Source organism: Brassica napus, chromosome C9 (assembly GCF_020379485.1).
Source record: "Brassica napus cultivar Da-Ae chromosome C9, Da-Ae, whole genome shotgun sequence".
Lineage (NCBI taxonomy): Eukaryota > Viridiplantae > Streptophyta > Magnoliopsida > Brassicales > Brassicaceae > Brassica > Brassica napus.
In genome coordinates, this window is record NC_063452.1 from 48,103,531 (window position 1) to 48,127,258 (window position 23,728).

Here is a 23,728-nt window from a genome sequence, read left to right on the forward strand (position 1 = left end):
AACTCGACCAAAGAGGATAAGGGAGGATAAGGAAGGATAAGGGAGCACTTTGACAGCCTGTATGATGCTGGAAAGGAGATGATGCTTTTACACTAGTGCAAGCATGTGAGAAAGCACAGCCAAGTGATTCAAAAGGAGTTCCAGCCTGTCCTTTGACTACACATGCTTATCCATTTCGAAAATCCTTGTTGCTCTCTCTATTAATACTTGTAAACCTCATCAGATATTAATTAATGGAGTTTTGAGTCTCTCTCTTTATTCTCTCACTAAAATCTCTTAATCTCTTTAATCTTTTCATCTGATTATCCCTGATTGGTTGAATCATGCTCTAATACACAAAAGTGTATACAGTAAATGAGTCTGGCAACTCATATGCTAATCTTTGTAATAGAATTATCTCCATACATTCATTTTGGACTTCTATTTACGCTCTTTAGTCCATGGATCAATGATAATTCATTTTAACTCATTCATTCTCCAACTGTTTATTTTCTCCCTCTATTGTTGGATAGACTAACTTTGAGTCTTTGCATAAATCTTATAAAAGCTTCTAGATTTTATCATTAATGGAGATCATATCCAACATATTCATAACCTCCCATCTTTTAGTTGTATGGTGGAGCAATTACAACTTGTGCAAATTTTCTAGGTGGGGATCTTTGGTTCCCGACCCAAAACCAATTTACTAGAGAGAGTTTTTAATTACTCTTTGGCATTACGCGAATCATTGCTGCTGCATCTTACGTATGAACATTAGCTACAATATGTTCATCATGTATATCCACATGCATAAAATAATCATCAAAGGCTTTTTAATTCACCAGTTTTACCAATTAGTCTCGCAAACATCTGGTTGCGATTTATGACAAGGATACATACGATCTTCTTGTTGATGCATTAACATATGATGGATGATCAGTCCACCAGTGGGTGATCAAGTCCACAAACATGTCTTTGTTTAAATAGGTTCTAAATCTATTTGACTGGTGAAATCTGTATTCTTATATTTCCTTGTAAGCAAGCAGAATATAGCAGATCATTCGTAAGAATCTTCTGGTTCTTCAACGAATATTTATATGATTATCTTTCGCATCATTACTAAACCGGGATGGCATAACCGGTTTGCCAAACATTACACTTTCGGTAAACTTCTGGTTTACTATTACATTTATCTCCATTTTCTAATCATTGTGTAGTACAATACAATAGTGCTTTGGTGATACTTTTGATTGAAGGTATTCAACATTTCCATTTACTTATTGTCTCAACATTACTAGATTATAAATCTGGTGGTTTTATTTTATAAATAACTCTTTAAGTTTATTTCCAGTGTGAACATACTTCTGGATGTTCCACTTACTAGGGACGTGAGATTATCTAATCTTCCCCTCGAGATAATGATACTCCAAATTCATATATCTGGAATTGAATCCCACTTTATAATCAACAACATACTCAACTTAAGGTCATGTGTTATATCTTAGATCTTTTTTATCTTTGAGACTTGGAAAAGTATAACACATTAATGATTTTAAGTTGTGTTCCCATAAGCAAGCATGTATCTCCCCTCTAGAGCTTCCAATAATCTTGATACCACAAGACATTGTACTCACAATAATTTTCTTTCATCTTTAGATGATTGAATCATATATCTTCTTTATTACCATCTTTATTTTCTCAACTTTAAGTGAGAGTATGAGTTCTAAAAAAAAATCTTTGGATTTTGACCTAATTTATATCCACATTCACATTTACAATCACTTTTATGTCCACGTTTTTTTTGACCAATGTTGATTTTCTTTCTCATTATAAAATGTCAGATTCTCTTGAAGAGAATGATCATAATCAACTAGACGTGATTCATCATCTTACATCAGTAGCTCATTATTATTTTTTCTTGGTCTCAAAGAGACAAAATATAGTTATAAACTTCTTAAATCTCATTTTATCAATCGTGTGTCTACTAGACAACACTGGGGGTGATTGGTAGTTACTGTAGGTGCTGTCCACAGCCCTATTTATTTCTAAAGCACCAAATTCAGAGCAATCAAGCTTTAAATTTTTTTTTGAAACCACAGCTCTTAAAATAACCTACAACTGTACAAGTGCTCTGCAGAGCCAAATATCCAAAACAATTTTTTAGTGTTTTCCATAAAATTCTACAGCAATAAAATCTAAAGCCACAGCAAAAAGTTTACAGATTTTTTTGTACAGCAAAAATTTTAAAACTATACCAATCAGACCCACTATTTGTGTGAATAATATATTTTCCAATATATATGCATCACTAAAAAAAAATTTGAAAATTTTTATTTTTAAACTTAACATACAATGAGATTTATTTATAGACTTCGGGTATTGTAATCTCTAGAAGCAAAATAAATAATGAGCTTTATATAATCACATTTAGATGATTATACCTTTTTGGATTGTTGTCCAAAAATTTATGGATATTTAATGGTCAAGTCTTAAACTTAAAATTATCATATATTTAATGGTAATAAACTATAACATAAAACACATATGTCAAATTATATAGAGATATATATTATCATAAACATGTTATTTTAGAAATAAATAATATTCATATAATAATTATTTTATTCACTATCTTTTTACTATCATGCCATTAATCATTTTTAGATTATATTGATTAACTTTTCAACAAAATATTTAAACGAATCAAATGACATGTATAATTAATTTATTTAATCAAAGCTTTATTTGACTATAAATTATTATTAAGCATGAAAGGGAATATAAACTTATCTCGATAGTAGAAGTAAAACAGGAATTGGAAATCTGGCATGAAGATGATTTTTAAAATATTTTCTGTCTTTCGGCTAGTTAGAATCTCAAATATACATAACCCTGCAATACTTAAAATTGCTCATAAAACATGGCTATATTGATATGTTAGTAAACATCAATATATAATATCAAAATTAATTATGTAGCATTATCCCAATATTATTATTAACAATACATAAAACATGTATAGTATTCAAAAGAATAACATTCGTTAACCTGTGGACTAGAGACCAAACAACATATAAAAGGAGTGAGCGGTAGAATATACAAATATGATTTTAGATAAATCATAAAGAATAATGACTATAGAACCGCTAGAACAAATACACTGTAATGCATATGAAACCATAAACATGATAGAAGACACATATTATTACTTATACATGAAGTTCGACGAATGTATCAACCGGTGAAATATAAATTAGTGAGAAACAAGAACCACTCATATCAAATAATATCATTTATTGTATTGAGAGCAATAGGTCAAACTCAGACTCATATTATATTGCTAAAAGAACAAAGTATATATGTGAATAATAATACTATGACTATGTCATGTGTTAACTGTATGAACGAATTAAGTAATGAAACAATAACCATATATACTAACGTGATAGCATCAACACATATGACAATAAAGAGTATCAACTATAACAAGAAATGATTCGTAGGTTTTAATTGTAGTTATAGATTCTAACTTTTAGTTCACAGTATCAACAATAAAAATAGTGAGGTAAGTGGTGATGGTTATAACTTATAAACAAACCGATTGATTTTCATAATAAAACAGTAAATAGCAAAGACGGGCTCTTGATAACCAAACCTATTAACAATAAGCGATACAAATTACATCCTGTAAGATTAAATTAAACTAGTCATCTTTAACAGATGGACAACCATTGACAGTCATAAAATTAATCTGAATGCTATAATCTAAGTATAATACAAAGCCGTCTTGGTATCAAAAGACTACTCATTTTCTCTGGTGATTTCTTAAATTAATAAAACCAGATCAATAACGATACAATATAAAAGAGCACCAGTCAAATCAAGTCGTTCAAAGCAATAACATCTCGAGTAATTAAATTTTGAGCAAACAAACGAAAAAGAAACATGACCAACAAACGATTCTCTCATAATAACATAATAATCAGATCTAAATAATTGGTTAAAGCATGATCGATTAAGTATGATATTCAAGTATAGAGAATAATCCTTATCTTGATAGGTAGTGGTAGCAACATCAATCGAAGGCGTCAAAGAGGGATACGAAGACCACGTCTAAGAGCGAAACGAAGATGACCTCATAAGCTATGAGGACATTTTTTTTTTTTTCACTATGGTTTTGGATTTTTCTCAGCGGCTAGGGTTTCGTGCTGATAACGTATTGTGAATAAAGAGAAAGAGGAAATATGTTAATCTTATTATTAGTCCGTAGAGAGCGATACCTTATATAGAATACAAGTTAGGGTTTAGAAACCTTCTAGAACATGGGTTTTTGGGCATATGATGGACATCCACGTTAATATTCATAACACATATACATTTATCAAAAATTTGGGAGTGTGCGTACACTAAATATGTTTATTATTTGATTATAGGCGGCCGTGAAGCATGCTATTAATCTTGATAATGGTTCATGTCATATTCTTAGTCTCTTAGATCGCACAAAATTTGTGTGTTAGATGAGATCTTGTGCGTTTGTAAATATCTATACAAAATTTTTTTTGGTCAAAGTAAATATCTATACAATTTGTATTGTTTTGTCTTGGATCAAATGCACTAATCCTTCCAAATTCATCTTTTTTTTTATTTCATTTATTTTGTCTTATTTTTGTCTGTATACTGTATTCGCATAACGGAATATTCGGTTGTAGTCGGTTGTATACGAAGACAGATACCAAACCTATTTCATGTTCGAGGCGGATTGAGTGAACCTGCTCAACATGTAGCCATGTCGGAGCAATATCCTGATTATTGGTCTAGTTTAAGCTAACGATTTAGCTCATTCATCAACGTTTTTTTTTTTACTAATTCTGTTTGATAATTTGAAAGATTTATAAATGTTAGAAAAGTAGAAATGTTATTGTTTGCTTCTCTGGAGACGTTTACTGTATAACGTGAAAACGATCACGTGGGAGTGGGAATATTATTCAAAACGAAGCGACAAATGTTGGGACTGGCTCTCTCTGTAATTAGAATTTAGAACGTTACACTGAACGAACAACAACACATGAAAATTCAATAACCAATTCTTTTCTTACTAAATATGTGTCCTGACTTATCTGACAATAAATCGTTTAATTCTTACGCGTAGCATATTAAAATGCGTATGAGAATACTAACAGTATTCATATAAAACGACCTAGATTCAGTATTTACAATGTTTTTGAAGTTTTTGTGCATTGAGTAAGAGACAACATCTGCTCAGTGACAGATCTTATCTCTCTATGCACCTTATTATTATAATGTCGCTCAATTTGCTTATTTCTTTCCTTCTGGGTTTCATGAGTCTTATTGTATGATCAATGTTCATACTGTTTCAATTTGATATGATCATAGGGCGTTTTCAAACGTCAGAAAATTTACTTGTGGAGCCGTTCACTCATTAGCTGGTCTTACTCGTTATCGTTCAATTGATGCAAGGTTTAACTAATTAGTATCTCAGTAAGCAAAAAAAAAAAAAAAAACACATTTTTAAGTCTAAGTTTTTTGTCCATAAATCTTATATGATCCTCAATATTATATTATAAATAAACCGAAATTTTTTGTCATACAATTGGTAGCAGATCAAAGAAAAACAAAACAAAACAAAAGGACTCGAGTTTGCAATTATTGTCGCTCTGAACCTGAAGATTTGGATAGACACAGTCTAAGAGATCAGAGCGACACCAAGATACTGACCCAGAAAACTAACATAAGACATAACCAGTTTCACTATTCACGATTATTAGGCCATAAATGTGAAGAGTACCTAGACTTATGAGAGGGTAGTAAGTGAGTGACTTCAGTTTCAGCTACTTTTCCCTTTTTTGCTTGAGAGTGATTTTGTCTCCAAGACAAAGAGAAATCCCTTGTGTCTTGCTTCGGATCCTTATGTAACCACTAAGCTTTTCATCTGTTTGTTTCTCTAGACTCACATTCAACGCGTCTTCCTCAAACACACTCTTGGCTTATAAGTTAGCTGACAGAAACCCCACTCGCCTTATAACACATATCTGGCAAAATAAAAGAGAAGAGAATATGACAAATCCTCAACTTAGTTATTTTAAATATGATCGAGTACACACTGAACTTACGTAGGAGTGAGACACTTCATGTTCGTTGATTTGACAATGTGATCAAAAAACTCTTTCTCGTCTTGAATTATAGTGTTAACAACAACCTACCAAAAAAAAAACACCAGATTCCAGATTCCGTTTGAGTCATCAAAACAAAAAGAGATATTCAATTTTAATTATTAATACCTTGTTTTCCCATTCGAATTCTGCCCACATGGACCTGAATGCAGAATCAAAACACACAGCAGGACGTATATAATCTATGATATCGATATGTATGTCGTTAAGGACCCCTACGTTTTCGTTACATGACATTTGAAGTCTCGTAGACAATGTTCCCGAAGATGACTCCAGTATCGGTAGAGAAAACTTTGATGTTGCCTTTTTATCTTCTTCTTTGATTTAGGTGCGAGTGTGTAATTCTGAAGACATTGGACGAGCTTTAGATCTCCCATGGTCGTCAATTCCAAACACAGATTCTGGAGGGTTTCTCTAGTACGGTTGATAACAATGGCATTAATGACATAGTGATGTAATATCACATGTGCTTTCGCGTAGACTGGATCGCTGAATCTTGTGAGCTAAAGAGTGCAATTAATCTTATTTGCTTCATTCTCGTCTTTGGTGCATTCGCCGGTTGCACTTTTTAGGTCGTCTTATACTTTTTTTAGGTCGTCTTATACTTGGTCTTCTAATTCAAGTAGAGTCATACCTTGAGAGAGATTTCATTAAGATAATGCCCCACTGTGATATGTATATATATATATAGAAACGGAGAAAGCTTGGGATTTCATTACCTTTCGTCTCTTCAGATGGAAGTAATCAATGAGATCATCAGGTTGTGTGTTAGATATTTGGGCCTTGGCTTTAAGTTCCTATAGTTCACGAAGTTGTTGCTTGGAGAGCATTTTGACAAAACTATGGCTAGATTGCAACCATATCTTCTTCATTGTAAGTGAATATGATTTCCCTTGAATATTTACATTATCATTCCTCAAAATATATAGTACAATCGAATGAGAGATATCAGGGAAGTTCCTAACTAATAGGAATATACACAAGCATATTCTAACTGATACAAGAGATAATGCTTATCATGTAATACCCTCCCGCAATTGGAGTGTGGGTGTAGTCACGCCAAGACTGGATTGAAGTCCGTGAACAAGGTCATTGGTTGCCCCTTTGTGAAGATGTCAGCGTACTGGAGAGTAGAAGGTATGTGCATTACTCGAACTTCACCCATTTTTACTTTCTTTCGTACAAAATGGATGTCTATTTCAATGTGCTTGGTTCGTTGATGTTGTACTGGATTCGTCGACAAGTACACCGCACTAACATTGTCACAGTATACCAATGTAGCTTGTTGAAGTGGGTTGCCCATCTCCATAAGAAGGTTTCGTAGCCAGCAAGCTTCAGCTACAGCATTCGCCATGCCTTTGTACTCAGCCTCCGCGCTTGATCGAGAAACAGCTGGCTGACGTTTTGCTGACCATGAGACAAGGTTGTTGCCAAGATAAAGGCAGTAACCAGAAGTTGAGCATCTTGTTGTGGGACAACCACCCCAATCAGCATCTGTATAAGCTGTGAGCGTCAACTTTTGTTGCCTTAGGAGCTGTAGACCGAGCTGTTTGGTTCCTTGGATATAGCGGATAACTCGTTTGAGAGCTAGGAGATGGCCTTCGCATGGATCGTGCATGAAGAGGCAGAGATGCTGCACAACATAAGATATGTCGGGTCTAGTGAATGTAAGGTACTGGAGAGCCCCGACCAAGCTTCGATATTCAGTCGGATTTTGCATGGGTTTGCCTTCTTCTTCCGAGAGTTTTGATTTTAAATCCACTGGTGTAGCGCATGGTTTGCAGTCCGACATTCCAGCTCGTGCAATAATGTCCTCAACATACTTGGACTGGTTTAGAAACAGCCCTTTGTCATTGAATGTAGCTGAGATGCTGAGGAATGAATGGATGTTGCCTGAAACTGACATATGAAATTCTGATTTCAGTAGCTTTATAATTGTTTCCTTTAGAGTTGACGTCGAGGCTGTGATGATGATGTCGTCGACGTATAGAATCAGATAGGCTTGAACTCCATTTTTCCTGTATATAAACAAGCTTGTATCCATTTTGCTTTGCTCAAAGCCAATGTTAGTAATAAAATTAACAAAGCGAGCATTCCAAGCCCTTAGGGCTTGTTTTAGGCCATAAATCGATCGCTTAAGCTTGCATACATGATTTGGCTTTGATTGATCAACAAACTCAGGAGGTTGAAACATAAAGACAGGTTCATCAAGTGTGCCATGGAGGAATGCATTTTGCACATCAAGTTGATGTACGTCCCAGTCATTGGCAAGAAGTCATACTTGATAGGTGTGTTATGTTGAGATTTATCATAAGGGAAGTTGTTTTCATCAAAGCTCACATTGCGTGAGATGATGACTTTTCTGGTGTCGAGATCATAACACATGTATCCACGATGATTTTGAGGATAGCCAAGGAAAACACATTTTGAAGATCTTGGTGAAAGCTTATGAAGATGAGAGTGATTGATGTTTCGATAATATAAACAACCAAAACTCTTAAGTGAGAAAATGATACCAGTTTGTTGAAAAGAACAGAGAGAAGACGCCTGTTTTGAATGGTTTTTGAAGGTAAGAGATTGAGAATATGGACTGCCGTGTGAAGAGCCTCCACCCAAAAGGTTGAAGGTAGATGAGCTTGAAAGAGAAGGCTACGCACTGCATTGTTGATAGTGCGTATCATCCTTTCTGATTTTCCGTTTTGTTGAGAAGAGTAGGGACATGAAAAACGGAAGGTTATACCCTTTGTTGCAAAGAATTCATGAAACCGGTTGTTATTAAACTCGCCACCATTGTCGCATTGAAGTGACTTTATGTCTTTGCCAAACTGGGTCTTGACATAGGTGGTGAAGTTAACAAACTTTGAGTATGTCTCATGTTTGTGTCACATGGGGTAAACCCAGAGAAAGTGGGTTAAGTGATCAAGGAAGAGTATGTAGTACCGGATCCCACTTATACTCGGTATCAGCGACGTCCATAGATCATAGTGTATGATTTCAAAAGGCTCTTTGACAGTGTTTGTAGAAGTAAAGAAGGGAAGCTTAGTGTGTTTGGCAAACTGGCAAGCTGGGCATAAATGAAATTGGTCTCTTTTATTACATGATAAAGAAGAAGTAGATAGCAGAAAATTTAAAGTTTGGTCACCATGATGAGCAAGGCGGCGATGCCAAACATCATAAGAGGCAGTAAGAAAAGCTGTGGGTTGCGTAGTCGCTTTATTATTGAGTTTGTGAAGAGGATACAAGTCTCCAGTGCTGTCACTGCAGAGAATTGTCTTCCTGGTCGTTAGATCCTTCACAGAAAAACCGAAAGGATCAAACTCAACAGAACATTTGTTATCACGAGTAAAGCGACATACATAATTAAATTTTTGATAATTGAGGGTGTGACAAGAACATTGTTTAGAGAAAGAGGATGAGTTTTAGTAGGAAAATAGATGTATCCAGATGAGTTTATTGAAATCCTACATCCGTTTGCAATGGTGACTGGTTTTCCGATGCTAGAATTAAAAACGGACTTAAAATTACCTGTGGTGTTGGAGAGATGTGCTGTTGCGCCTGAGTCCATATACCACTGGTTATCGGACGGATCCATAAGCGTCAATGTATTGAATGCTGAAGCGAAATCCATTGTTGGCTCATGTTTTTGGTTCGCGGCATTACCAGACGCTCCATGTTGTTGTTGAGGACGAGCTACAAGGAGACCTTGTTGAGGGAAGGGCATGTTAGGTAGTTGAATCCATGGATTGAATTGTTGAGCAGGCTACATGGGGTAACCGGCTTGCCAGTATGGCGTGTTCTACTGATTGAACTGTGGGCGGTTTTGATTGTAGTTGTGTCTGCCTCTGCCCCGATTGTTACCTCTTCCTCTGTTTCCTCTGTTTTGGTTGAAGCGTGCTGGTTGTTGTTGTTGATGTCCGCTTTTGGGATCTGAGTTTGAGACAGTGGCAATGAGCACCTTGGAGGAGGAAGACGACACATCATTTGTGGACAGTGCCTTCTTACCTTTGCCAAGTCGCTCTTCTTCTAAGATCAGCATGGAACGGGCTTCCTCAAATGTAGGAAAAGGTTGGCGACGCATGATGACGTTGATGTTGTCGTACTTGACATTGAGTCTGTTGAGCATGTATGTGACCAAGGTTCTCTCTGAGACTGGTGCATCTACGTTAGCTAGGAGATCTGAGATTGACTTGAGCTTTTGACAATAGGCATGGATAGAAAGATCGCCTATCTCTGTCGTACGGAGTTTGTGGTCAAGTTGGATTGCGCGTGCCTCTTTGTTGTTGCGGACGAAGTTCTCAAGGCGAATCCAGATCTCGCGTGATGTTCCTCCAGGTTTGAAGGTGCTTTTGAACAAGTCCTTGGACAGTGTTCCGTACAACCATAGTTTGACTAAGCTGTCTCGTTTAGTCCACCCAATATCACCGTCAGCAGGCAACAACGTTCCGTCTAAATGACCTAAAACGTCGAAACTCTGGCAGTGGGTGAGGAAGAACTCCCTCCAGGCATCATAGTTGTCGTCATCAATATCTAGAAGAAAGGGAATGTAATGTTTTATATTGGTTACGCCATAAGCTCTCTCGATTTGAGCTGATGCAGCGGCCATTTATGATTCAGAAAGATAGAGAAATGAATGAAAAAGAACGAGAATAAGAAAAGGAGAAGAAGCGTGAAAGAGAGATTGAGAGAGAAAAAATTGGTTCAGGAACGAGAACGCTTTGATACCATGTAAGTGAATATGATTTCCCTTGAATATTTATGTTATCATTCCTCCAAATATATAGTACAATCGAATGAGAGATATCATGGAAGTTCCTAACTAATAGGAATATACACAAGCATATTCTAACTGATACAAGAGATAATGCTTATCATCTAATATTCATCTCATCACTAGTATGGCAAATCAGTTTTATGCGCATCACAATCCTCTCATAGGAGTGCGGATCAATTGAATGGGGGAACCACATGTGATTGTCCTAGTTGCAGCATTGAGACGTTGATGAGTAAAGTTTGTGCCTGTTCTAGTTCCTTACTATTGATTTCAGTCACGTATTAAAGAAAAACTTAAACAATTAGGCCTTAAACCGGCCCATTTCATTCGGTAAGCTATTCAACCCATAAGTCCTAGATCAATGACATGACATTAATTTTTAGTTCTGTCAACTATGATAAGTTTGATGCTTTTTTTGGTTCGGTCTTTTTCTATACTAATGACATTCGATCCTAAAATGTAAATCTTCAAGGAAGGACAAGGGACTGGAATTGTCGAAGCACAACGTTCGCAATAGCAGAAATTGCTCTGAATTTTTATTTTTCAAAAAAAAAAACAGACTTGGCAGTATTTGTCGAGTTGGTGCTGATAGAAGGTTAAAGAACGGATATATAAGTCGCATCAAGCATTTTGCCGATAACGAAACTTTAATATCAATACTATTAAAAGAGAAAGAGCCCTATCTATTTACACAAAGTTGTTGCACCTTTTTATTAAACTTAATTTTTTTGGTCTTACCATATATTTTTGTAACATTACATTAATTACATTATACCATATCTGTATCTGTTTCTACTCTAACAAAAAAATCAATAACGTTACACCATATATTTAGAGATTACTAAAACATTATACCAAAACAATGAATTAATATTTTGGTCTTATTGTATATTATTATTTTATAAAATTGGATAAATGTGCCCAAACCTATACACAAACTTATATAGAAATTTAATTAAAAATAAATTATTTAATTTCGAAAACAAATCCGCGGGTCAAAATCTAGTTTCTTGGTTAAAAGTCTTCACTAGTAAATAAATCATAACATCTATAACAATAAAACAGGTTTTTCTCCCTTCTTCTGCGTCCACGTCAGTATGGAGAGCGGGGCGTTTTGCGCGCGTGTCGACACATCAGGCCACTTGCGAATTTTTTTTTTCAGCCGGTTTTCTGAATGCACTTATTTGAACTGGGCTTTTTATATTTACAAATTAAGCCTGAACCTAAAGCCATGTTAGGAACTCATTCTAAATTAGGTTTCGTCTTCCATCTTTCTCTTGCACTTCGACCTCGACGATGAGATTCCACAGAGACTGTAAGCGTCGTTCCAATCTTCGTAATGTATCACCATCCATAAATCTGTTATTTACTCCGAGTTTTCCGTGATTAATCTACTCCGCCCACTTGAAGCATTCAATCTACCTCTTCGTTTCCCACTGTAACCGGCTAAAGCCTCAACTATAAATATCAGACCTTTCTGCGATGTTCAGTTCAACTCAAACGAGATAAATGGTAACGTTTTATGCAGGAATCAAGATTTATAACATAAACAAGCTCCATGGGAAACCTATTCATCTAAACAAGATACATTTGTTCCTCTATCTTTTGTTATTAAGCATAATATTTTTTATTTACTAGGAAGTTTTTAGGAACTTTTTAGCAAAAAAGAAAAAAAAAGTTTTGGGAACTTGGATTCTTGCGAGTTTTGTTGCAGAGACATATTTAATTGCTCCTCTCCTGTTGTAATTGAATTAGGACTCTCAAGATAGGAAGACTTTCGATGTTGGTACTAATCTTTTCATTGGAAACCTTGGCTCTGTATGTATATATGATATCTGGTGGTAACTATATTGTGAAATAATTTAGCAAAAAAAAAAAAAACTATATTGTGAAATATTGGTATTTCACTACAATAGCTGATTAGGTTTTGCTTTAACAGGATGTGGATGAAAAGATCGTGTATGATACTTTCAGCACATTTGGTGAATTGGTGGCATTGCTTCTAATCCTAAAGTAAAATCTTTATTGTTGTTGATAATATATTATCTGTAATCTTTGATAAATATGTCATTGTGGTGGGGAAAAAGATCATGGCTGTACGCTTAAGAATCTGATGCTCCTAAATGTTCATTTCAGATAATTTGAAGTTTACAGACCGGGTCTTGGCTCCAAGTTGTCCCCGGGTCTCTGAAGCCGTTACCCTTGCCCAGTGGATCTCTCAAAGCTACACGTGAGTTTTCTTTCTTTCATTACAAACCTCGAGCTAACTAATGATGATGTCTTAAGTCTAATGTTTGTTGTTGCAGTCACAACTTAGGCTCGGAGTTAGTAAACGATTGCCTCTCTTGGAAGCAAGACTCTGTTGAAACTTATATGGAATCACCAAGATGCCATCTTGTGTTGCTCTTTAAAGGTGAGTCAGAGTGTCCATAGGGTAATTTTAAACATTTTAACCGTGCCTGGTTTAATATAGTCTATGTTATGTTTGCAGCCTCAACCAGTGTTTATGTTCGCGAACCAAGCTGGTTTAGACATGCTAGAGACAACGCTTGTAGCCTTACAAGACATTGCACTGGAAAAGATCTTTGATGAATCTGGTCGAAAGGCTCTTTGCTCAGACTTCGCCAAGCTAATGCAACAGGTAAAAAAGAAACAAAAAAAAAACCTTACAGTCATAAGATAATGTCTGCGACTCATTAGTCTTGTCTACAGGAATTTGCGTGCTTGCCTTCAGGAATCTGTTTGTCTACAATGGGGGACATGCCACTTATGAACAAGCTGTTGCTTGGAAAGTGTTTGCTGTATCCGATAACGACAATAATAATAATTTGCATTGTCTTGCTTTCTCCTTTGTAAACTGGTCGTTTGTGTAGTCTCATCTCTAATGAGTGTATTAGTAAAGGCTAATCAAATTTACATTATAGACAACACACTTTTTGTTGTTGTTGTTGCGTAAGTGTCTTGTCTCTTTTTTTATCATATTTTCATTGTGTTTTACATATATATATTTAAGTCTTTAATCATATACTTAAAGAGAAACAAATAATCATCCGTTTTTAACGGAACTATCTTCAGAACTTCATGCACCTAGCTGGTAAACCTGTCTTCTGATTAACAGCAACAATCTCAGAGACATTTTTGCAACGAAGAACGTCTTGACCAAGCTTAGCACCTGCAGCTTTAAAACCTTTGAAAGAAACCGGAACGTTAAATAGGTTGAGTGATGGAAGCTTTGAAACAAGAGGAAGTTTCAGGTTCGGTAAGAAGTTTCTAAAATCATCCATAAGCAAAGGAACTTCGAAGTCGGTTTTGTTGTGTTTCACCACGTTGTTTTTAGCTGCAATGTGAGCTAGTTCCATGTCGTTGGTTGAGAAGCTTTGTTGGTTAGGGAAGTTCTAATGTACATGTCGATCAAGAACTTCTTCCAAAAAGCTTGCCAACCATTGGTTTTTGAAGTTTTCTAAACCTCATAATCAATGATGTAGGAATTAAACCTAAAATAAAAATAGTTTTGTAATTTTGAAAAATAGTTTTTTAAATGATAATAAAATTTGATAAATTCACTAAAATACATTTTAATATCTAAACTATCTATTTAAATTATTATAAAAATCCGGCGCGTAAACCACTAGTTACAAATAACCAAGAGAAAAGAGAGAAAATAAAACCATAAATCCAAACTTGCCCCGCATCCACAAACCCTGAAAAACTGTACTTTTGGGTTTCCGAAAAATATCAATAAACCCCCATCATAATACCAAACCAAACGTTTTTCTTTTCTTGTTAGTCCTAATAGTAGCACTTAAAACTCGCGGGGCTTCTGTGATTAAAAAGCTGCCTCCAAATCAGAGTGAACCTGGGGCAACACCAAAAACTGTTGTCAATACTTATAAGTTCAAAGTTGGACAAAAGATAACCATCACATATACAATGACTTTTTATAAGTGCTACTTTGTATTCAAAGATAATCCAATGATTAAAAAAAAAAAAAAAGTACCTTCTCCGGAAGATTTTCTCTTGCCCCAGAATTTTAGTACTGAGAGTTTGCTGCTGAGAGGAGTTTTTGGCACCGGAATGAACTTCCCGACCAGAGCAAGAGGCCAACTAGTCCAGATTACAAAAGGTTCAACTTAAACGTTAGCTATGTTTCTCAACAATAAGCATTGCACATACTATACATATATGTATCAAATTGTATAGATGTAAAACTCCAAACTGACCTGATGACACCGATGGCAACGCATATTAGCCATTGTTTCCAGTTTAGCTTCGTCGTGGAAGCGAATTTGCCTAGGAACTCAACAATGATAACCTGACAAACGAAAAATAAAACTTTTATTTTATTCACATGTGGAAGGAATACAAGAAACGTTTTCGATGATGGACCAGATTCTTTACCTGGAGAACAAGAGTAATGACTAAAATACCCATGAAGAGACGGTTCTTGATAACTCCTTTGAAGATGTTCTTCTCGTCAGGTTTTCGAGCATTGAACTCATTGAAAGCCTGTTGTTACCAACCAAAAAGAAACAAAATCAATAAAAACATATGCGGTTTACATTATGGTTTCTACTGTAAACGAAGAGCCTTGATTTAATTCACTCACCTGGCAGAGGACAAAGGCGTTGAAGATAATTGTGTTCTTAACTCTAGTGGCGTGTGCCGGAACTTCATGCTGGAGGCCAAGTATGCTGATGCCTCGGAAGTTGAGAACTAACAGCACACTCACTTGATAGATAGCCTGAAAAATTTATGTTACAACATTTTTTTTATTAATATGCGCCCTGGTTTCATATATTCTAAGAGTTTAGTCGTCAATTGTTTACCTGAATCAACAAGTTTCTCCACATGATGTTGGTAATCAGAGGCTCTCTGCAAAAACAAGTGTCTTATTAAGTTCAACTGTGAGAAACCACAAAAGCTGTAAAAACATACTTTCGGCCAACTGGAGGCCTGCCCATGAGGTGATCAGTGGGTGGTTCAGTAGCCAAAGCCAATGCTCCGAGTGTGTCCATAATCAGATTCACCCACAGAAGCTGTACGTTGAAAAAAATGCCAAATGTGTGAACAAAAACTATGTACTTAGGAGATGGATCAGAAAGAAAAAAAAGGGAAATGCAACAGAAAATCAAACCTGGACAGCGGTAAGTGGAACGTCACCACTAGAAATAGCAGCTACAACGTTAATGATAAGAGCAGCGACGTTGACTGTGAGCTGAAACTGGATAAATTTCTGAATGTTGGCGTAGACTGATCGTCCCCAGCGAACAACCTATATTATCAGAAGCCACACCAAGTTTAATTTTCGAATATTTAACACCAAATAAACATTGATGAAGATTGACTTTTGAGATGGCAAAGCTTATGCGTTTTGTAAAACTTGAGACAACAAAGTAGTCTATGATGAGGAAAAGGTGACTTTGAACAAACCTTAACAACAGATGCAAAGTTGTCATCCAAGATGATGATATCCGAACTCTCTTTAGCCACTTCTGTTCCAGCTATTCCCATAGCAAGACCAATATCTGCCTGCAAATCAGCTCAAAAAGTTTGAGAAAAATGAGAATGAGACATTCAACAGCTGTGCATTTGGACATAAACAGTTCAAAATTTCTATACCTCATGCAAGGCAGGAGCATCATTTGTCCCATCTCCAGTGACTGCAACAACATGACCACGTCTCCTCAAAGATTGCACCAGCAGAAGCTTGTCATTGGGCGATGAACGGCCCATAACCTTCAAACATGAAGCAACCAAGTCAGTCAGCTTCTCTATAAGCTGTTACTAACTATAATATCATATTACAATAACTGAATGCATCTGATGTTCATGGAGGATATCTAAATTGAGTGAAGCACCTCTACATAGAATGAGACTACTGCATTCAAATTAAGTCTTAAGAATTGAAAAGTGGTGTTGTGAACGTTACCGATATCCTCTCGCTAATCTTGTCCCTTCCTGCATCGGTTAAGGCGCGGAATGATTTTCCTTCAATGAGATTAGGCTCCAAGGCATCAGCATCTGAAGTTAATATTCCACACTCCAAAGCAATAGCCCTAGCAGTTTGGACGTTGTCACCAGTAACCATACGGACCTGAACATCAACAAACATCATGCAGTGTTATTAGTAGGCTAAGAACGAGAATTTGTGCAATGAGCCTTTTTTAATAAAATCGAACAAAAGAAGCACCTTGACACCAGCATTCTGACACAACTGAACTGAATCTCTGACTCCTGGTCTACATGGATCCTGTGCACATTTTCAAATAATTCGATAAGAAACACTACAAAGAGTATTGCAGGCCATAATATGTCGGTTGTTGTTCTGAAACTAAACCAAAATGATATGTAGATTTGACTAATCTCAAGATAAAGTAAAAATAAACATAAATAAATCAAATTAGTCCTCACCTTTATGCCTACTATAGCTAGTAAAATAAGGCCATCCTCTGGGAGGACCCAGTTTGAGAGTTCTTCGCCTGTTGGGACCTTCTCAGGCTCATAGGTTCTAAAGGCCAGGGCCACACATCGTAAGGTTCTTCCAGCCATCTCTTCGATACCATTTTTAAAATACTGTTCCTGAAAACATCAAAGTAATTGCATTGGGAAAGTGTCATGAAAACATAAGGTTGAGTTGCAGGACCATAAGATAAATTAGACTTTTTCACAAACCTTCTCTTCAGTCATTGGTGCGACATTACCATCCTCATCAATGTAGCTTCTGCAACATGCAAGGACAATTTCAGAAGCTCCCTTCCAGTGAATACGAACTTCACCATCAGCCTGTAATATAGGAAACAGAAAATATCAAGAAAGGAATCAAAAATGATTTTATTTCGCACAAACTCAAATATATGTCCCCTCCCAAAAAAAAAAACTCTCATAGTAATCTATATTATAGCCAGACACGTTACCGTTTTTACAGCAACACCACCACGTTTCTTCTCTGAGCTGAACGGAAAAGCATGAAGAATAGAAGATTGCGACCTGGCTGTCTCAAAATTCATTCCCAGCTGAAAGAGAGAGAACAATCTCTTCAGCTCATAAGTAAAAAACTGTGCTCGAACTAGAAAACAAAAGCAAAAAACTAAACCTTGACTCCCCAGCCAAGAATGGCTTTTTCTGTTGGTGAACCAGAGAACTCTAAATCACCGCCACCCTGTCAGCAGATAAAACCGCATGAGTCCTGCTTCTCTAGGAAGAATCAAAGGTAAGGAATTTACCAAAACTGCTTACCTCTGGGACGTAAATACTACCAGTTGTGTTTTGAGCTATTCCTTCAACGCATAACGAGGTGATAGTTGCTGGCAATTGTTGACTATCTGTTTTCTTGCCCCCGGCATAAGACTCAACCACTGTCATCTATTTTTTTATAGAAAAAAATGAACATTTAGTAACATTAAGGAGACAAAACAATTCATTCGAGTCTATTACTCTAACATAGAGCACGAACTCAAAAGATTTGTACACACAAAGCACACCTGATTCAAAGTTAGTGTTCCAGTTTTATCGCTGCAAATAGTGGTTGCAGAGCCCATTGTTTCGCAAGCAGATAGCCTCCGCACCTGCATATCAACTTTTTGTCAATGCTATATTATAGAACTGCATAAAGAATCATATATTTTTCACTCCCATCACATAAAAAGATAGAGAGAAGGCAAAATAATCATACCAAAGCTTTATCTGCCATCATTTTCCTCATTGAATAGGCAAGGCTGAAACGGAACAGTATAATAGAAACGCAAATATAATCAGCAACGAGAACTGAACCCTCTAACTAGGAAATTAGCACAAATAAAAGGGGAACAAGACTTTCTGATGCAGCCAATATAAAATTAATTACATACGTTAAAGTAACAGCCAATGGAAGACCCTCAGGCACTGCCACAACGACAATTGTAACCTGCAGCAAAAGCAGATGATTAATATCTACAAAAAATTATAATTCCGTCACCCTATTAGGTTAAAATGGATAACTAGGAACATACCGCTACGGTAACAACTTTGATCACATCATCAACTACATGACCAATTTTTGTCTTCCCTTTAACAAATTGGGGACCTCCACCTACGTCTTCAGTGTGACCGGTGAAATATCTGTGAAAAAAGAGCAACATACAGAGTTGTTCTCATTCAGATATGAAGAAAAGGTGAGATTCAAAGTAAAATAATCAGCAAAAACAGCATCCTTACCGAACCAGAAGAATCACTAGGACACAAGCCGCCACAAATAATCCAATGGAACCGATAAAAGTAGCTACTCCATTTAAGCGCACCTGGTTCAAGCAAGTCAAATATTAGCTCGATCTATAAAAACTTAAAAGATCTAATTAACATCGATCTAAGAAATCTACCTGCAAGGGAGTTTCTTCATCATTGTCTTCAGAAATACTGGCCATCAGTAACCCCCATTCAGTGTTGACTCCAACACCAGTAACCTTGCATATAGAAAAGAACATACGTATCAGTTCGTGTCACCTATTTTCCTATTAGAAATATCCTGCTATGGAACAAGAAAAACTAGAGAGAAATCCTACCAGCATAACACCATTTCCATCTGCCACTTTACAGCCAGACATTAGGAATGGATCCTTGTTAGCGTCTTTGTTGACCTAACAAGAATAGGAAAGTCGATTGTTAAGAGTTATACCAAAACGAAACTAGAAAATAAACAATTTCACTATGACAGGAAATAAAGACCCACAATTTTGCTCTCTCCAGTCATGCTAGACTCGTCGAGGGCAAGAGAGTGGCCAGCTATTAGCACCCCATCTGCAGGAACCTGAAGATAATTTAAACATTCAGTTAGACATATGGTAATATGAACGAAAAGGAGAACGGAGAATGAATAAATGAATCACTCACCTGATTTCCGATGTTGAGGGGAATGACATCACCAACAACGAGGTCATAGATTGAAACTTCCACTCGTCTTCCACCTCTTATCACCTGTGCAGCAATCAACAGAAAACGTAATGTTACTAAGAAGAAAACAAGAAAAAAAGTATATGAAAATTTTACATAAGTGTAAATTCAAACCTCGAGATGTATGTTTCTCTTTTCATCATTCAAGTTCTGAAACTGGAGCGACTGTTTGTAGTCACTGACAGCTGCACAGGAAGAGAAGAAATGCGTCAGAAAAATCACTACAAAAGTTATTCCTCAAGAGTTCACTGAAACAGGTTAAGAATTACCTGTCACAACAATCACAAGAATCACTGCAAATGCAATGCTTCCTCCATCATACCATCCTTCTTTGATACCCTGTCAAGATTGTCATCAACAATAAACAAGATCATGTAAGCCAACGGTGAAATTACACTTTTGAAAGTGGGAAGAGCGGACTTGCTTAATAAATTTCATCAACAAACCTCAGTTTTTATCCCAAGTGCTAGAGAAGCAACTGCAGCAACCATCAAGATGATCAAAGTGAGATCATGGCAAGCATCCCAAAGAAACCTCTGCGATGAAAAAACAAGAAACCAACCGGCTTTATGAGAAACTGAGAAGGGATAACCCAAAATTCAAGCGGCACAGAACAAACAAAACGCATATATTTTCATACCAGAAACCCTTTCCCTTTCTTGCGAGGATAGGTGTTTGAGCCATAAATGTTCTTGCGGTTAAGCAAGTCTTCATCATCTCCGCTGATACCTTTCTCAGTATTAGTCTTGAGCAAGTCTGCCAATCCCTGAGCCTGTGCAATCCCCCCAGCAACAAGAAATTAGTGCAAACCAAGAAAATAAAAAGGCAACAAAGAGACCAGAGAACGTACCCCTCCATATTGCTGAAGAGAACCAATGTTGTGGTCCTTCGACATGAGCACAAGCTGTTCAGGCCCGATTCCAAAGTCACCAGCTGGAGTTGCAGAAGCTATTGGTTTTTCACCTACTGAAGAGAAAGAAGACAACACCAGTTAAGGAATATAAAAGATTTCGAGAGTATGCACAAGCACAAACGCATTACCTTGGTCACGCCCCATATCAATGAAACGATTTGCAGCCTAAAGAAAATAAAAACAGCTTTAATTAAACAGTAAAAAAAAAAAGGATGAATGTCACACAAAGACCATGATACAACAATAAGCTAACCAAAAGAGCATGAGCGTGAGTTCTGATCTTCTTCCTCATCTCTTGAGCTTCCTGCTCCTTTTTCAAGTCCAAGGTGTAACGGAATCTCCGTGAGGCATTGAGCACCAGCGCAGCTTTCTGAGAAAAATCACTATTAATTTTTTTAAACGCAGATTCGCATTCACAAACGAGAAATCTCTGTGTGTAGTGTTTACTAGAAGAAGCGAGATAAGGACTAGGTCTTACTCTCCACTGCTGGAGTCGCTCGACGGAAGCATTCTTCGCGGGGATGGAGAACGTGTCGCTATCGGAGTCGGCGTTCTCGATTCTGCCGGACTCCAAATCGCCTCCGTGGCGTCTTCCCGGCGATGGCTTGAAGGGACTGCTCATCGTATTCGCAGGAGAGAAAACGCCAGAAAGGAGAAACCACTCTCAATACCTTAATCGAAAAGAAAGAAAAAAATTAAAGAGAAGTAAGTTTGCTGTGCAAAGGTTGCTTCAGCTTTCGTCAACCACGTGAAACAGCAAGCACGAAAATAGCAATTTCTCCGGGAGAAAAAAAAAAAAAGTAAAAAAATCTCTTCTAAACTCTCCGAGAAAATTCAGAAAAATACGGCTAAACTCGATTTTCCGAGAATCGTAATTTCAATTTCAAAAAAAAAAAAAAAACGGTTTATCTCAGATTGCTTCCGAATCTCAGTGATTCATGAAAAAAAGGAGCATATATATAAACAAAATCCAGAAAATCGGTCAAGCGGTTAGTCAAGTAGTCAACAAATATTCAAAAGCAAGTGGGAGTAGAAGAAGAAGAAAGCGACCAACACTGGAAATCGAAGTTCAAACAAAAACAATTAATATTAATTATTATGAAGATATTTACTTAAATTAATCGAAATCCGAAACTCGGTTCTCAAGTCGGTTAAACAAATATCGAATCGCTTTTACGAAAACTTCCGGTTTCTTCGCCGGGAAACGTTACCTCGACTTTTCTCGGGAAGAGGGTAGATGAATAGAACAGTAGCAGCACCGAATAGATGGAAATAGGGTTAAGGAGAGTATATCTTAATATAAGAGGGCCGTTTCGGTACTTTAGTTTTTCTTGGCAACGACGCAAACGTGTCACGCGTTTATATAAATGCTCGTTACCTTGTTATTATTCCTTTTAATTAAGAGACCCGAATCTATCTAATGTCAAAAAGGAACCACTAAAAGCTAATTATACCATGGTAGAGGATAAATCTATCAAACATGAAAATGTGTTAATCTTCCCTGTAAAAAAGAGAAGTATAATTTTGTATGTACCATAGAAAGTCATTCCATATAATTAACTACATTTATTTATTTATTTAGTTGTATTTAGGTACAACTTTTATCTACTATAAAAAATCATATTAGGCCCATATAATCAACTACATTTATTTAGTTATTTAGATTATTCTATTAAATATATAACATTTCTAACAAATCTTAATAATTATAAAGATATTAATAATAAATCAATTTTAATTGTAAATTTAAATTTTACTTTTAGTTCAAATAAAATATGTGGAAAAAAATCTAACAAAATGTTGCTACATTTTTAGATGTTTTAAAACCAATGCATTGATTAATTTCATAATAAGTAATAAAATATTATTATAAATTAATTTTATATAAAAATTTATAAAATACAAAATAAAAGTATATGCTAAATAAACTGAACAATATATTTACTTGTATATCTAAGCAACTGGATATAGAATTGTTTACAGGTCAATTGTGTTTAAGTTAAATTCATTAAAGGGGGGTGTTTCTTTATGTCTAAGCAACTGAATATAGAGTTGTTTACACGTCAATTTTGTTTAAATGAAACCCATTAAAAAGGGTTTTAAAAAATAGATGTCAAAGTTTATTTTTTAAACACAACAACATGAAAATATAAATTATCATAACAAAATTCTTTCTATAGTATAACTAAATACAATTTTAAAATATATTGTATACAAACTGTTAAAAAAAATTAAAAAATTATTTGATTACTTCATATTATGATTTTTTTCTAGCAAACTCAAAAATATATTAGTATGCAATAACAATTAATAACAAAATAAGAGAAATTACCACAAATATCACATTCATAGTACTACTTTTCATGTCTACACTAATCACTTTTATTCTTACTTTTAATGTAGGGTAGAATACACTTATACTCATGGGGTTAACTAATCTAGACTTAGGGTTTAGAGTTGAGGGATGGGGTAGGATTTTTGGGATGCGAAATTTAAGATTCTAATAAATATATAAATAAATACTTAAAAATATAAAAAAAAATTAAAAAATAGTTTCAAACATAATTTCTGATTTTCAAAAAGAAATTTTGAAAATAAAAATAAAAAAATTCAAAAAAAATTATAGAAAAGTATAATCGAAAACATAAAAAAATATTTATTTTTCATTTTTTTATTTATTTAAATAATGATTTATTTTATATATAGATAACAAGGGTATAAGAGTCTTTTGCCACTTAATGAATTAAATATTTTTGAAAAATATCTCTTTAGTAGTGGTAAAGATGAAAAGTTGTAATATGAAAATGGTAAACATAAATTTTCTCCTATAATATGTAACACTAAAATGTAAATTGTATATTTAAAATATTTATGATTTTGATATTTATATATTTATAAAAACAATTATCCCTACATCAGTGTTTTTAAAACCGGACCGGAAGCTGAACC

At 35.5% G+C, this 23,728-nt stretch overlaps 1 protein-coding gene, 1 long non-coding RNA gene and 1 pseudogene across 6 annotated transcripts; 1 reads left to right on the forward strand and 2 right to left on the reverse strand.

Annotated features, from left to right (window-relative positions):
* Nucleotides 1–1,032: 1,032 nt before the first annotated feature.
* Nucleotides 1,033–11,263, reverse strand: LOC106417457 (annotated as a pseudogene).
* A 1,205-nt stretch (nt 11,264–12,468) lies between these two features.
* On the forward strand, nt 12,469–13,897 carry LOC106416707. The gene is made up of 5 exons (XR_007328859.1): nt 12,469–12,954; nt 13,078–13,171; nt 13,248–13,354; nt 13,433–13,582; nt 13,654–13,897. It is a non-coding gene; the product is annotated as an uncharacterized LOC106416707 (long non-coding RNA).
* Nucleotides 13,898–14,505: 608 nt separating this feature from the next.
* On the reverse strand, nt 14,506–22,149 carry LOC111209539 (calcium-transporting ATPase 8, plasma membrane-type). 5 transcript variants are annotated; one of them, XM_022709493.2, is made up of 35 exons: nt 21,991–22,149; nt 21,258–21,450; nt 21,033–21,149; nt 20,908–20,944; nt 20,717–20,829; nt 20,507–20,638; nt 20,313–20,402; nt 20,136–20,205; nt 19,981–20,051; nt 19,807–19,890; nt 19,646–19,723; nt 19,479–19,553; nt 19,296–19,379; nt 19,135–19,217; nt 18,930–19,038; nt 18,789–18,844; nt 18,614–18,656; nt 18,423–18,506; nt 18,178–18,303; nt 18,035–18,100; nt 17,856–17,954; nt 17,614–17,724; nt 17,353–17,520; nt 17,132–17,191; nt 16,871–17,035; nt 16,561–16,677; nt 16,372–16,470; nt 16,076–16,213; nt 15,877–15,977; nt 15,768–15,813; nt 15,548–15,682; nt 15,340–15,447; nt 15,162–15,253; nt 14,939–15,045; nt 14,506–14,797 (listed from the first exon to the last, which is right to left on the reverse strand). In XM_022709493.2, the coding sequence occupies exons 2-35, from the start codon at nt 21,399–21,401 to the stop codon at nt 14,787–14,789; spliced, it is 3,219 nt and encodes a 1,072-aa protein (XP_022565214.2). In that variant the 5' UTR covers nt 21,402–21,450; nt 21,991–22,149; the 3' UTR covers nt 14,506–14,786. The 5 variants fall into 5 exon arrangements, 4 of the variants coding, with proteins under 4 accessions (XP_022565214.2, XP_048624761.1, XP_048624763.1 ...); XM_048768804.1 differs by having other exon boundaries at nt 20,717–20,832; XM_048768806.1 differs by having other exon boundaries at nt 20,717–20,832; nt 21,033–21,162.
* Nucleotides 22,150–23,728: the final 1,579 nt, after the last annotated feature.

Bases quoted from the DNA above. Each gene is read 5' to 3' on its own strand.
- LOC111209539 (XM_048768804.1), bottom strand. From the start codon at position 21,401: ATGAGCAGTCCCTTCAAGCCATCGCCGGGAAGACGCCACGGAGGCGAT. The intron at 17,192-17,352 runs GTGAGGACTAAT...AAATGTGCACAG, and splicing joins TAGCTATAGTAGGCATAAAG to GATCCATGTAGACCAGGAGT. The intron at 17,036-17,131 runs GTGCTTCTTTTG...GTTGATGTTCAG, and splicing joins GTCAGAATGCTGGTGTCAAG to GTCCGTATGGTTACTGGTGA.